The sequence below is a fragment of the Lipophrys pholis genome, assembly GCF_963383615.2.
Source record: "Lipophrys pholis genome assembly, chromosome: 15".
NCBI lineage: Eukaryota > Metazoa > Chordata > Actinopteri > Blenniiformes > Blenniidae > Lipophrys > Lipophrys pholis.
Window position 1 is genome coordinate 7,108,320 of NC_137642.1, and position 18,445 is coordinate 7,126,764.

General features: G+C 41.3%; 1 protein-coding gene across 1 annotated transcript in view; it reads left to right on the plus strand.

Moving 5' to 3' along the window:
* The first annotated feature begins 2,547 nt into the window (after positions 1 to 2,547).
* Positions 2,548 to 18,445, plus strand: part of grid1a (glutamate receptor, ionotropic, delta 1a) — a 241,810-nt gene continuing 225,912 nt past the window's right edge. Inside the window, exons 1-2 of the mRNA XM_080481242.1 lie at positions 2,548 to 2,997; positions 4,629 to 4,784. Coding sequence (XP_080337368.1) covers positions 2,919 to 2,997; positions 4,629 to 4,784 — 235 coding nt within the window. The 5' untranslated portion in view covers positions 2,548 to 2,918. The remainder of the gene's footprint in view (positions 2,998 to 4,628; positions 4,785 to 18,445) is intronic.

Below are 18,445 nucleotides of genomic sequence, written 5' to 3' on the forward strand. Positions count from 1 at the left end.
TTGGCGATTATTCATTGCAAGGCCTACTTTCTATGAAAACGAGATTCTGTTTATCGCTTCAATCTTCTTACCAATGCATAGAACTCGCCCACTATTCTGCTATCCTGTTCTATTCAAATATAGGTCCTTAAGTAAGGAATACATATTACCAGACATACATCATTTAAAACTTTCCTGTCTCATATGATAATGCGTAACATCCTCCTTTTTCTTTTTTTCTTTAAATTGCACTGCCAGCTAGAGCCGCTAAACATTTCCTCAATGTTTCTTAAATAATGATAATGAGAGTCAGAATGTTCTGTTCTGATCCAGAGTTTGATTCATCCATACAAACTGACAGCGAGACTTCCCACTTTCATAACATATCCCTTTTAAGAGAAATACTCCGAGACGGCTCACCTGCAAATCAGAAGCAAAACATCACTTGATAAAATATTTATTTTTCATGCTACACCCACAAAAACATGGTCTTATTAATGTTTGTTTTTTTACATTTTACCCATCTTCAACTTCATGTGCATGCTCTTACTCAGCATCACTCCACTGTGCTGTTGTTTGGCAGCTGGAGCACGTCTTTATTATTCCCATGCAGAATTTTACACAAGTTGCACCACATGTATTTGCTTTCCTCAATGGGAGTAAAGGGATAGTAGATGCAAATTTGCTCCACAAGCAACAATGATGAACACAACATATGAAACCTGTGTGAAATGCCAGTTAAGCCACCATTGAAAGTGAATGATTTATTGATGAAATCGCCGCAACATATTGCTTCATAGATCAGAGAAATTAGGAGATTTATTCCTCTGCCGGGATGTGATGAATTTTTGATGGTGTTTTGGATGTCTGTCAGCTTAAATCCCAAATCTCTAGGTTAATCTCTCTGCTTTGATCCCTATTGAAAAGGAATAGGTTGATCTACCGTGGTACAGGCACTATAGCTGGACAATGATTCTTTCGTACTGTAGGTTTCACCTGTTGTTGTCAAATTACATAGATTCCACTGGATGCCTGTAATATATGGGTTGGATTAACCAAATGTTCACAAATAAATATCAGATGTTTTTCCCACATTTGAGATATTTGGAGTGTAATTGGCACAGTTTGTAATCAAAGACAGTGTGTTGTAGAAAGGCCTTTCAGCTTTCATCTCTGATGTTTTATGCAAATGACGCAGAAAATGATGAGAGTAATTTAACTCAACACACCACGCATGAAAAACAACATGAATGGTTATGGGGAAAAAAAAAAAGATGGAGATCGTTTGCGCTATAATAGCTGCAGTATCCACGGATGACCAGTGGGGGCAGTGTGTGATTTCAGAAAAAAACTTTGGCGGCATTTGAGTTTTATTCCTCAGCTTCAGAAATCCAGAGAGCTGTACAGAACATGTGAAGGCGAATGTGCCGGGAGGGCTGCAAGGTGTGTCAGGCATTGTTTTGTTTTTTTTCTTTTCCAAAAGGTGGATTGTAGTGTCCTGGAGGGAGAAACACAAAGACATGAAGTTGGATTGCTGACTGCTGGCTCTACAGTTGTCTGCTCTCAGTTTGGCGAAGGAGCTGTCCACTCCCCGTGGTGCTGAAAGTTTAGGCTCTGCGCTTCCGACAGACGTAACCAAACAATTAAGAGACATTTCCGTTTTCATTCCAGCCACGAGAAATATCCTTTAATTGTAAGATTAAGCCCATCTAGAAACTCCTCCTTTGATTCTTCTTTACAGCTCTGCATACACCATTGACATGGTACCCTATAGGAATTAGTTGCGCCCTTGGGATTTCATTTACAAAACATGCATGATCTTGATATTGTCCTCAATATCATATTTCTCCGTTATTAAAACAAAAAAAACAATGAATCGGGTACAGAAATCACACAAATATAAACGCGTTTCAGTGTTTCGTCCGCTGAAAAAAACCAACAAAAAAACCCCCCGGTAACTCCGTCCAGCTGTTTCCCGGTTCAGTGAGGCGCTGTGGCTCCTGTCACGTCTGTTCCTCATCCATCAGCCCTCGCCGAGCATCACGGCGTGTAAATCCTTTTCTCCGCCACATCAGCCGCGCTCCGTCGCTACTGAAGTGCGCCTCAGTCGTTCCGCTCCTCCACGTCTTTCCCCCGAAAACGGAAACTTCTCCAAAAAGTAAACTGCCTGTCGACTCGTAGGTTGGATTCTTTTTTTTTTTTTTTTTCTTGAACGTTTTGCCTCGTCGTCTTTTCGTGTTTCTGTGCAGGATTTTAGGGAGGTTTTATTCATTTTATTTTTTATTTTTGGTTTCCTCCTAAGAAACCACCCCCCGGATCGTCTGTTTAATTATCGGGCTCTCCGTGCGTCTTTCTCCGGCTCGTGCGAATCATTTCTACCCGGCTTGTCGGGACAGCAGCCGAGTCGTGAAGTCTCTGCAGTCACGTGATTGAGACAGGACTGAAGAGTGCGCTTTTTTTTTTTCTCCTCCCCAGGAGTGTGTATGTGAGCGTCTCTCTGTGTGTAGTTAGAGGGGTGTCCCTCCTCCGCATTTCTTTTTTTTCCTTTCTTTTTTTTTTTTTTTTGCCGCTTGCCATGCTTTAGACGACCGGAGCGCAGGGAGAGAGGCGAGAGTGAGAGAGGTAACGCCGGTCTCTCTCACCGGGATACCTGTCTTTTCAGTCTTACCTCGGGTACCCGTCGGTTCTTTTTGAGCCCACCTTCTTGCAGTCGGCTTGTGTTGTTGGTTTTTAAAAAAAAAAAAAAAAAAAAAAAGAGTGGTCATTTCTGTAGGGCTTCACGTCTTGCCAGGAGGAGCTTCGTGGTTCTGCTTGGCTCTGGGTTTCGATAATCTTTTTCCCTTCTTCTTTTTCCCCCCCTTTTTTCTTTGGGTGCTCCATTTGGACAGTATAGGACAGTCGAGCAGAGCTTGGATGAGCTGCTTCACTGAAATCCCGAGATGGAGTTGCTGCTGATATGCCTTTCCCTGTGGATATTGCAATCCAATTCGGCCAAAGCGGACTCAATCATTCATATCGGTAAGCGTCCGATGGAACGACACGCTGTTTGGGTTTGGCAGGTTTAAAAAGGGGGTGCGGGAATAGAGCTCAGCCTGCTCATACTGCCTTGATCGCAGGATTTTTTAGTGAGAGGGCGGGATAAATAGTGTATTCAGCTTGCATCCTGTGTTTAAGTAACACATTGACTCTCAAATTACTTGGAAAGTTGGTGTTTTGTAAACGTCCATGGCCCTGACCTTTGGTTGCAGGGCTATTCTGTTCGTATTCACAATTGATATTTATTCTTAGCTGTTTTTTCTTGCAGACATTTCTTTCACTTTTCCATGGCAGATCACTGCATTCATATTGTCTTCAGATCTGAACCTCACCACTGCCCGTTGCCTGGAAAATGCGGTCCTCTTTTAAATGCATGCATATATATTTATATTACAAAACACAGATTGCAGTGAGGAGAAAGCCTCCGACTAAATAATGTCCGATAATCAAATTGCAGAGGCTTTTTTCACACCAAGCTGCCTCTTGTGTACCCGACAAGCCTCAACTTTCACCGGAACGTGACTGCAATGTCAATACGCAGACAGAGGGAATGTCAGTGGAGTTTCGTTTTAGAGATGCAAACCGCATAGAGCCTCTTTGTACTCAAACTTCAAAACCAGAGCTGCAGAAGTGAGGGGAATGCTTTAAAGCCACTCTGATGTTCAAACAATCTACTGTTTGTCCTTAAACGTCTCGTTACGTTTAATTTTCGATTGCAAGTTTTGCAACACGGACCCCCCCCCCCCCCCCCCCCCGGCTCTTTTTGTGCAACCTAAATAATCGCCTTGATTTGCGCCCCCCCCCCCCCACCCCCCACCACCACCGCCACCTCCACCTCCCCATTTCGCAGGCAGCCGCGCATAATGTCTGGCCCTTCTAATCTCAGATAAAAATGTCAATGTCACAGTGAGCAAATTTCGTCTCGGTGCTCTTCCGCTGCTGCTGCTGCTGCTGCTGCTGCTGCACAGTTTACTGCAACAGTCTGGCAAGCAGCAGGTGCTCAGTCACTGGCTTAATACAGCGGTGGGACTCCTTCCAGATAATATTGGCTGGTGCTCCGCATAGCGTTAGGGTACCCCAATTATACGTCTCGGTTCCGGAAACCTTCTTTTCCGTTGATATATGTGTTCTCCCGATAGCAGCTGATGCCATTTTGATAAACAGGGGAGGGAAACTGGGAAAAGGGAGAGTCAGTACAGCCTTCAAGCGTGGCTCCTATATAAGGCCTGTAAAGCTTAGTGAGTAAGGTGCAATTGATCTTGTTGACAGCAGAGACATTTAGTTTCCACGTATGCCTGAAGAGATCAAGTAATAGCGTTTTGTGTGGCGGTGCCAGGTCGCTCTCCCTGTTGTTGAAATCCTACCAGGACGCACTGGAGACACACATGCAATCATTTCAGGAAAAAAACAAAACATGCAAAGCACAATCCACTCTGAAAGAACCTTTTATAGACCATTATACCTATTGCTCAGTCGTGAATCCATTCACTCTGATCGACTTGTTCCACTTCCGACTGCAATGCAAAGTATCACTCCTCCAGAGTCCCCTCCACCCCCACCCCCACCCCCATCCCCAGGCAACTCTCCAAATGACTTTTTGTTTTATTCAACAGGAGCCATATTCGAGCAAAACGATGGGCGAGATGACGAGATTTTCCAACTTGCCATCTCAGACTTGAGTCTGAACGACGACATCCTGCAGAGTGAAAAAATCACACACTCGGTGAAACTTATTGAACCCAACAACCCTTTCCAGGCTGTGCAGGAAGGTAAGAGCGACCCCCTCATTATTTGATTACACGAGGAAGGCGGTATGCTTTCCTCAGCAATGATTCTTTTTGCAATCAGAAAAGAAGTTTTGACTGTACTGATCATTAAAGCCACGAAAGAATACTGCTCTTTCACTGCTTTAGCCAGGGGAGCTGCCGGTGGTGACGCTTCACGTGTCTATGTGAATGAAGGAAATGGGAAACGTGAGAGTGTGTATGTGAGTGCAAGGTGCCACCTGCAGAGCTCTACACCTCTTGTATGGAAGCAAGGTGTCATCTGTGGTTGAAAAGCTAGGTGGAAGCATTGAGTTAGAGCTCGGCTGCTGAAGATAAGATGTTATGTGAAATAAAAAAAATCACTGGAGATGATCAAATGTAGTTCCAACACTGATTTTCCACTTACATAATGGCAGGAGGGAGACGTATTTTCAGCTTTTTAATGTTTCGCTGAATGTTTTTGTTTATGCAAATGTATTATCCCATCATTTTTATTTTATTTTATTTTTTTACCTTGAAGTCTCTCTCATTTGGATTCCCCACTGTAAGTGCACAACTTTACACGTCAGAGGGAAGAGTGGCAATGAAATTATTTCAACCAAGGTTATCTCCATCAGACTTTTAAAGGTAGTCCCATATACTATTGACTGCAAAAAGTGATTAAAGACTCTTCAGCTGAAATGAATCATTAAGACTTTAATAGGTTTCCCGGAGACCTTCAAATGCTGTTTATGTCCCCTGCACTTACTTACCAGCCTGTACTTTTGTCCCTAGTTACACAGAGGCCTTGATGACTCATTGCTATTCATAGTGCCCCTGACTGGCACAGAAAGATGATAATATGTCTTGCCTTTTGCCATAATTATCCCGTGTCGTTTAGCTGTGGTCCTTAACAATGTCACACACCTCCAGTTTTCCATTTCACGTTTTGCGTCTGTAAACTCAATTCCTGATGACGGCCTACATGGAGCTGGGCACTCGTATGTGTCCTCTGGATAGATCCAAAGTGCAGCGATATTTTGGCAGCTGCAGATATAAGACAAAGAATGCCTCAGAGACATGCATGAATTGATGAATGTATCAGTCACTGATGCTTGAGACGTAAAAGTGGAGTAATTAAACTGATTGGCTCCCAAATAATTTGTCATTGGATGAGGATGGATGACCGACTACAACTTGATTTAATCACAGCGGTACAGTCAAAGAGTTTTGCAGCTCCACTTCATGAATACACATACATGGACTCAAACAAAGGCTCCAACAATGTTTTTACACAGTGCCATTTCTGTACAAAAGCTCATGGACTCAGAGGTTGTTGATGATGCACAGCTTGTTATTTCTTATTCAAAACGATCCACTTTTCTTTTTCTTTTTTCTTCCTTCCTCATAATGAAAACCCTTTTGTTGGATTTGGTTGTGTATCATTTAACATCGCTTAATTATTGTTTGCAGCAAAGTTCCTGATCATCAAATATTCACAGAAGTGGGTGATTAGGGGGCTCTCAGTTTGTGAGGAGAGCGGGGGAATAAATGTGCCGTCGATGTCAGATTCTTGCACTCGACTCAAGGCAGGGTGGTAAGTGTTGAGTGACAACTGGGATAAGTTAACCTTTTGCTTTGCTCTTTTGTTCACTGCCATCCCACTGTGAGTGGCAGTCGGGACCTTGCCATGGCATGTCAAAGAGGGAGGAGAGCGTGGGCATAAACAGGGAGGGATTGGGAGGGTGAGTGAGGGGAATGAAGATGAGATGTTGGAGGCAGACGATGCTGCGGTAGAGGTAAGGGAACGCGAAAGAGGTTGAGGGTGAGAAGAGAAATGAGGAAAAGATTGTCCATGACTACCAGTGACAGGAGTGACATCAGTGAGACAAAAAAAAACAAAAAAAAACCTGAACATGCAATTAAGGTCAACATGACTCTTTAAAAAGGGAGCAAGAGTTAAGATAGCAATGATGTGATGGATAGTAGTCGCAGTGTCATTTTTGTCCTCAGTTAGGTTCTTTTGTCCTTGTGCTAGTGGAATATATATTAAAAAGGATGTCACACAGTTGCAATGTACGTGGAAACACTCAACTATTCAGCTCTCCCACACGCTTATCGTTTAAAGATGACATCTCAAGGCTTACTAGATATACCGCCTGACCACACAACTGGCAGATGCTGTCCTATTTATAGGCCAGAGCAACTGGCGAGAATGAACAGGGCAATTTCAAGACCCGGAGCCAAAACTTAGAAGAATGTCTGTCTCGCAAGTATTGATATCTGTCATTTATGATTTTTCACCAGCTTTCAGCCCACGATCAAAAGTAAAAATAGCTGCTGTAATTTCAGAGATCTGGGCAAAGAAATGGGGCCAAATCTATGTGCTTTAAGTTACATATAATTATAAAACACCCGATGGGTAGGTTGAATTGAATTCTGTGAATGCATGCACATATTTTTGGAGCTGGAGAAATACATTATTCATTTACATCTTGAACATACAGCGCTGAATATCTCATGTATGTGGTATTTCTGGGAAACAGCTCGGAGCAAACCACTACAATTAGTACAGTTACTACTAACTTCAGAGGATAGTTATTTTACTTGTTACGTGAACTTAAAGTCAATGATTACCTAATGACTTCAGCATTACTTTTAATTATCTTTGGAGTCCTCAAAATGAACTGCCAATCTAACAAGTCAGTCAAACAGTTGAGATAGTTACATCAAAGAGTGATGTTCACATGCTATTCTGGTCTGTTTGACTTGACCAGTCATCACTAACAGCTTGTATATTTAGTTATATGAAGGAGGAACAATTTTCAGCGGGGATGCAGAACATGGCGAAACACCTGTTCTCAAAACAATTTGATTAATAAATGCCGCAACAAAACACCTGGGAAAACTACCAACATGTAGACAGTAGCAGACAGCACTAATAAAGGTAACATAATGTTTAATTAGGATTCTTAATACTTTGGTGGGATGGTTAGTCTGCAGTTGGCAAATATTTAACCTTACAGCTGCTGGACAGAAAGACAGCAAACAGTTTTAGTCGCGCTGCAAAAGTAAAAACTTCAATTGAATTGAATTCATAATAATTAATTATTGTCCCATAGTGGTGTCACAGTCAATTTATAACTTCTCATTCCCAAGTCTCTGAGGAATGACATTCATGAATTAAGTCGACTACCGCGAGAGCTGTGAAAAGTAATGTGCATTTTAACTGGTTTCTTCCACATCGAGATTTGCATCCCCAGATTTTCCGCTTTGATTTAAAAGTAGAAGCTTGCCCTCAAAGACTACATAAGTATATACATAAGAAACAGAGCTTTTGAAAACTTTCTTTTTTTCTTTCTTGCATTTCATTCAGAGGAACTGGCAGAAAGGGGACGACAAAGTTGCCACCTTGCTGTGTCATTATGCAAATCCCGGTATTTGCATATTTCAAGAAAAGTTTCCCTTGTAAGATAGATTTCCTTTCCCCTGTAGTTGCTGCGTGAGCGTCGAGTGGATATGCAAAATAATGTAAACATGTCATAAAAAAGGCCATAATGTCTAAAACCACCGTTGCAGCAGATGTACTGTTAAACCTGCATGCTTGACAAAAAGTGAAGTTACACTCGCAGGCTGACTCTTGGCACCGTGGTAATCTGAAACAATTGTTAATGTTGTAATTTTTGCCATTTTCGTATTATTTGGAAGATTTGGACTTTGTTTTACATGGCGGTATACGGCACATGATATCACTTTAGCAGTCTGGGCATGTCTCGAATGATCATTCACATTCATGCACTCACACAAAATCCTTCACACACTCACACTGACCGCTGCCACACCAACTTGGGAAAACTTGGAAACTTCCTTGTCATGTCCTAATGCAGTGGCTTTGGAGGAAAAGTTCAACTATGACCAAAGTGAATATGCTCATTTTGCAAAATATCTGCCTTTAAAACACTTGCAATCTAGTCTGGACCAAATCATGCAATGATGAAATTATATGATAAGGTTAGCCTTTGAGCTTCAAAATGGGAGCACAGTCTGGAAAAATAATGATACCCCGCCACAAGTTGAAACTAATCAAAATGGATTTCTTTGAGACAAGAGGTTATGATTTCAGTATAGCTGACATTTAGTGGCTGTAGTTTTAAATAATTAATTTGTGAGCTTCTTATGTTCGTTCTGTAGAGACCCTGCAGCTTTCAAACACCTTTTTAAAGAACACATTCGGAACAAAGTTAGGAGAAAAAAAGTTTCCTGACCCTCTAATGTGCTGTAATTCGTTGAGTGTTTAGTTCCACTGAGTCCTTGGAGCACTCCACACCACGAGTGACCCTCCGTTTTTATCCAGCCTCTGCCAAGGTAATGGCAGGGAGGACTTAATCCTTTGCTGTTTAAATGCCTGTGAGCCAACGGATATTGAAGAACGTGCAGTGCAGCACTGTCTTCCTTTTTCTCCGTTTCCTTGCCTCAATCTGCAATTGGCAAAAGTAAAAAAAAATAATCCCTCCTTCCAAAGTGTTGGGGGTGTGTATTAAAATATCCTCCATCTGATTCTCTATGCATGACAACTAATTATTCGCTGTGCTCTAAATATGATCTAACACTGCCCTTTCACTATTATTGTCCCTGTGAGTTTAATAATGCTGTATAAATCTTAGTAATGGAGTTGTTTGTGTTTTTATGTCTTTTTGCCAGCCCCACACTGTGGGAGGATGATCAGGACATTTTACCAGCCCTGTTAATTACCCAACAGTTATTTTAATCCGTCATAAGCTCTTCATTGGGCTGTAGAAAGGCTGCTGGTCCCTTAATCAGCTAAGTGATGTTGTGGCGGAGGTATACCTTTCACTTAATCCCTTCACAATGTGAGGGTCACTTCTCTGCAAGCATGTAAGGCCAAACTTAAATTGATTGCCCGTGTTTGCATGGAATCTACACAAGTGCTTCCCTTCATGGTGCACAAAGTGATTAGCAGGGCCGAGTTTGGATAATTTCAGCCGCTGCAATTTATTAATTGAAAAAAAATCCAGTATTTCCCAAATACACTGTATAATTAACAAGCTAGTTATACCTCAAGCAATTTATGACCCTTTTGCCCCAAAATGCTGAATCAGCCCAGCCAACTGAAGCAGTTCATGTATATCGAGTGATGCTGTGGCTCAGCTGGTAAAGTAGGTCCTTCACAAATCTCGAGATTGGTGGTTGGGTCTCCATATCTGCACGTCCATGTGTTGAAATGTCCTTGAACTAACGCTCCACCCCAATAGTGTACAAGTTCCTTACGTAGCAGCATGTTTGACATTGGTCACATAAAGTACAGCCGCAGGAGAAATGTACGGCATGAATAAAGTGAGCTTTCATTCATAACTCAAGCTGACAGTTCACTCAAGAACTGAGCATCAATATCATCAAACATCGTATTGAATCAACTTCCCTGTCGCTCCGATGACCAAGTTACTATTCCAAGTGTAGTTATTTTCAGTAGTTGGGAGAACCTGAAAGTGTTCATTCTGGTACATCCAACTTCGGCGGTGACATTAGATCAAACAAAAGGTTGAAGTAGCTATTATCTTGAAGTATTTTTCTTCTTTTGTTTTCTCTTCATCTGCAGTGGTTGTGTTAGGTTGATATGCATTAAGTACATCAGGGGAATTTTACATCAGGAATTTTCTCCATGTGATTATTAAAACCCACTGCTGAATTACTTCTATCCCAGGGGAGAACATCTACACTGCTACTTAATAAAAAAAAAAAAAGTTTTTCTTTTTTTTTCTTTGTTTTTTTACTTTTCCTCAAAGTATAGTGTCTCCAAAACCACTGTAATAAAAATACTGCATGTCTGTCATGAATGTCAGTTTATAGTTGGATTCCACAGGTTTACAAATTACAGTTGTCAGCCATGAGACAAACTGATTGTGATGAGTGTCTGCGTGTTCACAGCTGGAGGATACCACTAGGCCTTTATTATCTAGTGAGCAGTGAATGAGTGAACAAAGCGGTGTTTTTTGGATTGAACAATATATTTTTGCCACCAGCAGTTGGCTTCGGTCAAACTTTTGGTTGCTCGTAGAAACCACTGCTGGCCGGGATCCACAGCAGCTTGATTGACATTGTTACATCCACCATTTTGTCAGTTCTGTGTTCTGGCAAATATTGACAGGCGTCCACTGGTACTGATTTTTGATTTGGGGGACTTTGTATAACCGACTTGGCGCCAACAGTGCTGCCTCCTGTAGCGAGTGAGCAAATGTTGAATTAAGCTACTTACCAGATGGATTACTTTGTATTGTCTTGTAACTGTTTGATTTTTTTTTCTCCTCTAATTTGAAGTCTCTCTCACCGAAATCATTTTTTGCACTTTTGCAGTTTCGCCATGTCATTCATAATGGTTTAAACTTTTCTAAAAGACACCATGGCATCGTATTTGAAGGGCGCCGCTACAGCACTTCTCATGTGCCAAATAAAACCTACAGCAAATACAGTTTTGAAGAGGTGGTTTAGATTTGCGTACATGAGCGATATGACACATGCACACTCCGTGAGAATGAGAGCTTTCCCTACTGATGCAGACCTGAGGAAATTTATCTTCAATTCGTGTCATCCAGCTTGTTTTGAGCTGAAAATCATACAGAGAGCGATGCATACGTTCCCGCTGGGTTCTTGTGGATTTTGCATAACTGATGGCAGAGCAATAAAGAATGTGCAATTAACAGCGGATCAGAGAGCTGCGTTGTGTTGGTGTTTTTAGAGATGTGTGCCATGGAGCGGTATGCTCCTTGCTGTGCTCGTCTCATTCCCGGCTCACTGCTGCTGATCTACACTCATTTCATTTAGCTTCTTCTCAACTCATTTTTACCTCCTAAAATAGATTTCAAAGGTGAAATACTATTTTTCTGGCACACGTTGTTATTTCTCCACAATACAGCTGTTCTATAACTGACCACACAGCCCGGATTAGTCACCAGGCTTGTACCTCCATACCTGGTCTATTCACAGCACACAGTGTGGATGGCACAGAGCAGGTCCTGTGGGACCTGCGGGCTCACAGTCACGCTAAAGAATATGCATTCCTGAGGCTTTTCTTTAGAATGACTAGAGTCAGCAATGTCTGGCAACTGCTGAGCAGCACCTGCCAGAGAGAGAGTGAGCGGAATACAGAAGAGGAGAGACACGGAGAGGTCAAGGCTGTTAAATGCTGGATCTGCTCGGTAGGCCTACAGGTTTTGTCCTCACTGGTGGTGAGGAACAGCTGGCCAGTAGTGCCCTCCGACTGTAGGTTACTTCTATGTTGCATAACCTCGACATCTGTAACAGATGCCTCATTTGGCAGATCACAGACTCTTCTTGAAATGAGCTCGGAGACCTTCATAAGTAGCTAATTATACAAAACAAAAAAAAACCTTGAGGAATTTGGTAGTCATTTCGGGCTTTATAGTTGAAGAACCCAGCTGATTAACTTCAGGAAAAGCTTCAATTCACTTTAAATGCCACATCTTATCTGTATTCAAGGAACTCATCTGCGGCATTCTAAATGTCACCACGAGCAGGGATTTTGGTAATCTTTTAATTTACGTAAACAGAAATACATTTTTGCAGTGTCCCAGAAAATAAATACTTATATAGACTGAGAGGTGTTGAGAGCAATGCACTGCAAACTTTATGGCAGGTTTTTCAGGAAATGGGGGAAGTTATATTTCATCTGCAGTGCAATCAAAATGACTGTGTTGCTGTAATTAGAGAGAGTGGCGCTTGTGGTTGGTCTTTGTTTTTTGTTTTTTTATATTCATCAACACTCCCCGTGTTTTGTCATTGGTAGACAGCTGAGGGCTGACTTCAAAGTATTCTCGATGCTTTTCACACTGGCACGTTTGATTGAGGATGTTCTCGGGGGTCATTGTGCATCAGGCTGACTAATGGCTTCTGGGTGGTATGATAGCTGTCGCTCTACGAAGGACAAATGCAAGGAAAAAACACATTTGAGGCTGGATACTTTTTCATAGGAGAAGTACATAAAAGTCGTCATCGATGTCTGACAGTTTTATCCTGCTCGGGTATTGCTAAATTCAGAATTATATGACATTATTCGGGTAATTTTGCACTGTCAGAGGGCGACTTCGTACTGGGAGGAAACATTTACCCAGGGTAGCATCTGTAATTGTTTGAAAGTAATTTAGCAGCCGCATGGATTTTCTAATATGACATCGGCATCGGGTGTATGATGGATGGTTGAGAATGCCAAAAAAAAGGTATGTGGTTTAGAGCACCTGGACATGTGCCCCACATAACTCATAGACTTGCCTGTTACACATGCACATTTACACACAACATATGTTTTCCCAACCACAGGTCTCTTGGCCCCATTTCTTATTCATGTTCCTACCTTCTCTGGTGTGACAGATTTATAACAAGCTGCAGAGAACACTGTGACAGATGTTAGTGCTTTGCCACGACCCCAAACAGCCCCCAACCACCACTGGGGATTTGCCATCAATACTACTCTACCTGTTAGAATGAGAGAGAATGAGTGAGAGTCAGACACGGAGAAAGAGGATGGAAGGAGGGGCCGGGTGGCCCAGAGGAGATGTCCTGTCCAATCAGATTGATGCTGATGAGGCTCTCGGCCTCCGTCTGTTGTAATACATCTCTGTCCCGCATGTTACCAGCATCATTTCTCTTTGTACACAGTGTTATGTTTTGACGCTACTGAGCTGCCTAAAGTATGCCGAGATGACAGAGATAGGATGTAGGGGGCCAGTAGAGTGGGAGTACAAATGCTGGGGGAGGATTTGTTTGTTTGTGCTTCGTGGCATGAATACATGCCTTTATGTGGTGTTGTAATGTGTGAGTGTCTGCGCTGGTCTCATAGATGTCAATTTGTGTTTGTGGATATGTTTGAAATGTGGTTTCCGTGGTTTGGTGTGAGCTTGTGTTGGTTATGAAAACAGTTCGGTGATGAGGAGCTTGTAGCGCTCCCTTTCACTCACTTCTGATGCTGACTAGCTTAGAGGGAAGCATGTATAATTTACTACCCACCACCTGCACCATTGGCTGCTAGAAGACTTCATTCCAGCATGGAAGACAAAGAGCAGAAAATCAGTCGCTGAGTAAATCCTATTAGAGGCTAAACAGGAGTCAGCCAAAGAAGTGTTGTGCGGCTATCTGCGACGCAGACAGAAGGAGGAAAAAGATGTGGGTTGGTGGAGTGGGGCTTTAGGGATTGGCATGGGAGTCTTGGTGAAAGTGGAGGGGTGACGCGGAGTGAACTTGTGAGCCGGCATGACGATGAGGGGGAAAAAAATGGAGCCTGATGGAGATGACTGAATACAGAGGGAAAAGATTATGTGGGGGAAAAAACACGAGCAGAGGCTATGAAGTCTCCGTATGGAAGACAAGAGGGCCGCAGTCATTTGAAACCGCAGACTCGGCTCACTGGCCTCATCAATGAAGAGATGCCAGAACGTATTTGGGGGCCGTTGTTTGCATTACTGCCCCACAGACACGAATACCAAGTGGGGCCATCTGTCATAAGAAGCCCTCCTCAGTCTTCCTCCGACTCGCAGTCTCTCTCACTTTGCCATGGTCCTCTACGATGCCCAGGCAACATGGATTTTATCCAAAGATGAGGCTAAGCTAGGGTGTAAGCTCTCTCTGAGTGAAAGAAAAACCCAGCTTATACCTCATGAGTGAAAGCCTAAAAGAGTTTTGAAGGCGAAACATGCAGATATCACTCAAAAGTGGGTCAAATATACATTTATACAAGTATACATCAATCTGACTGATGAATACGAAGTCTATCCTTCAGTTAGTCGCATAAGGGTTGCTATGCAGATTTACTCTTGGTTGATTATATTTGCTGTTCATTCATCACTTTTTACATTACTTGATCCACCATGTCAGCTGAGAGTAAGCGCTTCTCTCATGCATGAAGTGGTGAATAAATGACTGCATGTGTTCAGTGAAAAAGAACCTCTTTGGCTAATTGGCCTGATGGCACAGGAGCACAATAAAGCACTTTCAGACTGCCTGAAGATAATAGATAGGTCTCATATGCTGTACATAATGGTCCTTTTTCGTAAAAGGAGCTTAGCATTCATTTCAGTTCTAAGTAGTCCACAATTTGTGTTATCTAATTCTCTTGTCTTATCACAATCATTGTGGAAGTGCACATAGGATGCGTAGGCCTAAATTCTGCCGTACTAGCCCATTCATCAGCAAACCCCAACATAAGTTCTATGTAGGTGGAATCAAAGCAAGTTTTCATTGTTAGGATTTAATCACAGCTTGAACAAGCTTGTGAAAACTTGTGCCAGAGAATTTATTGAATGCCCCTTTTTATTTCTTTAATTATCTCAATGTAAAGCCCATCTAAATAGATGAACCAATCATATCCAAAACCTGCACTAACAGGCACTGTTTGTTGTTTTTAAGCTCTCGTGCTGTAATAAAAAGAAACTCCCAAAAGCTTGGGGTTTCACCAACGGATTACAAGCATCAAGACAGTTTTAAACAATTCAAAACTGTGGCATCCTTCCATTGTATAATTCAGCTATAAACATCTGTAGTAGAAGTATGGCCAAAAAGCATGGAATAGAACATATTTATGTCTGAAATTATGTCATTTGTTTGACTTTTCCCAGAATAAAAATCATACATCCTCTATACAGTATATCACTGTAATGTACCAGTTTGATTTATATTCTAAATAATGTGTTATAGACTCTCTCAATTTAGAAAGAAAAACCTGTGAGGACAGTATAGAGCAATGGTTGGCAACTTTTATGACCAAAAGAGCCCATATTTGTGACTTTCCACCAATTCATATTAAACTGGAACCGCAAAATAGTTTTAACCTTTAAAATGAGGCGAACACAGCTTATAAAGTTTCATGTCTAGTTTTGATACAAAAACTGTCTGTTATGTTGCAATTATAAAGTTTTAGTTACAATTCAAGATGGTAACCATCTCATTACATTTCCAGCTGCTTTTGTACCTCATTTTAGAGGCGTCACCCTTTTTGTTTAGCAGATATCTATCTATCTATCTATCTATCTATCTATCTATCTATCTATCTATCTATCTATCTATCTATCTATCTATCTATCTATCTATCTATCTATCTATCTATCTATCTATCTATCTATCTATCTATCTATCTATCTATCTATCTATCTATCTATCTATCTATCGATCGATCGATTTAGATCTAGATATATAACCATTTAACCACTCTTTTCAAAAAAAAAATTTCCTTCTCTTTTTAAGCTTTTCTTTTTCTTTTTGAAATTGAAGTCATTTTAGGTTTTCTTTTAGCTGTTTTAGCTCTTTTCTCCCATTTTACTCGTGCCGTTTATTCAGCCAAAAGATAAAAGTCCTTTTGAAAATGACTCTGATGTGTAAATTTCAGATTTTGTGAAAGCTTCAGGGAGCCACTACAGGCAGTGGCAAAAGAGCCGCCAGGATGCAGACTTCTGGCAAAGAGTAATAATCGAAGTATTTCCAGTTGTGTAGTTGATTATTGAGATGAAGCTAATTGTTGAATTTTCACAAATCATTCAACCTTTCAAGCACACTTGGTTGTGTTTCTGAAAGCTTGAACTTGTAGTCACTGCATAGATGAAAAGGTTTTTAGCAGTCTCAGATGCCTTTAACTTTTTAAACTTCACCTACATGATAACTCAACAGGTTAAGTAGGATATCATTATCCAGAGAAAGAGGTGCCGAAGTGAGCAATGCTAATGTGCTGTTTGTGTGTTTAAGTCTTTTTAAAGCCAAGGCAACGGTGAATGATTCATTCTTACACTTGAATACACTTGACAGAAAAGGAACATTATTTCACATTGTCATGTCACCTCGAGATACACAGTCAATTTGCTTTAAACGCCTTTCACTCTTCAACCAACATTTCAGTCATTTCATGTTTACTTTTCTCGCAAATAAAGAAAAACGCATCTTTAGATTGTGTCAATAATTAAACTGCTCACCTCATTGAGTATGTACTGAATGTCTCTGTGTGTCCTTGCAGGTTTTGTACATCATTGTATGCCTGGACATGAATTTATTTGTTTTTGGGGCCATTATGTGGATGAAAACCCACGGGAACTTTTCTGTGAGCCAGGTTCAACCCCAGACAGTAGTGGCGCTTGAATAAACACAACCTCCAAAGGTCGAGAAGTCCAGGTAGATGCACAAAAAGCGATGGAACTGGAACTTACCTATTGTGTATGAGTTGGTGCGATCAGGGTCAATAACAGTGTGGTGAGCACAAACAGGGCGCCTGACAGGCAGGATGGTGACACAGCTGCTTTGTATTTACAATAGCAATGCTGTTTATATTGTTTGAAGGACACCAGGGCTTGTCCATCTGTCCACCACTTTGACCCAAACCTAAATAACAATGATGCATTGCTGTGACATTTTATAGAGACGTTTACGACTCCCAAGGGTGAGACATATTGGCCTGTGCCATCCGATGACATTCATTTGTTGAATATGACACATATTTGATTATTATTCTGATGGTCACATGTTCAGTTACCGATAGGTACTACATTTTATGACATATATGATCCTACAACCACATGTTAACATACTATTTCGACCAGCTTTACTTCCAGGTTGGGACGGTGCAGGGAAATATTGCACAAGCAAGTTACAGTGACTTGCGATCTCCATCCTTTTCAAAACTCAGAGTATCTTTCTACATGTGTGCTGCCCATTCCATTGGCAGTAATGCTACCACATGCCATCAGAGATGCTGGCTTTTTGAACTGTGCACTGATAACAGGCAGCATGGTCCCTCTCCTCTTCACAGGACACGGCCTCCTTGGATTTCAAAAAGAATTTCAAATTCTGATTCATCTGACTACAGAACAGTTTTTCCAATTTGACTGTGACCATTTTGAATAATCTGTGGCCAAAAGACAACCCCGGTGGTTTTGGATCTTGTTCACATGTGTCCTCTTCCTTGCGTAATGCCATTTTAACTCAGAACTGTGAATTGAACAGCAAACTGTGTTCAGGCAAAATTATTTTATTGAAGTATTTCTGAGGTCACGTAGGTGTTTCCACCACATAATCATATCCATTCTTCATGCAGTCTGGCACGTTTGGTATCATCGAGTCGTGACATTGATGATACATGTAGAGAAGATGGTGGCATAATCTTAAAAATTGAAATGTCCCGAAAGTGTTCTATAAATTTGTGATGGCCTGAATTATGATAGAAATTACATTGACTTTAGTGCATTAACACCATGGGAGGAACAGCTGGGGTGGGAGCAATTCCCAATAGCCATCACTTACCATGATAATGTCTTTCCAGAAATCTGCAAACTATGTATTTATGAGTCCAGGATGTGAAGACGCGCAATGATTGGATTTACATATTTTAAACATTTACTAAACTCCCACATGAAAGGGGCTGCATAATACATTCTCGCACACATGGTGTGAATTTCATGTATATAATGATACCGCCACACTGTTACCACTCTTTGTAGTGGTCCTTGAAAACAATAGTGTATCGATCACTGCAGCACATGATCGTTGGTTGTTTTTCTGTGAGACAGAGAAAAAAAATTAAAGTCTAACCTTTGATGCGGCTAAAATATAAAAATCCAGCATCAAACATTTAGTTTGAAAAATGGCTCTTTTCTTCATTTTTGCCAAATTGATACAGC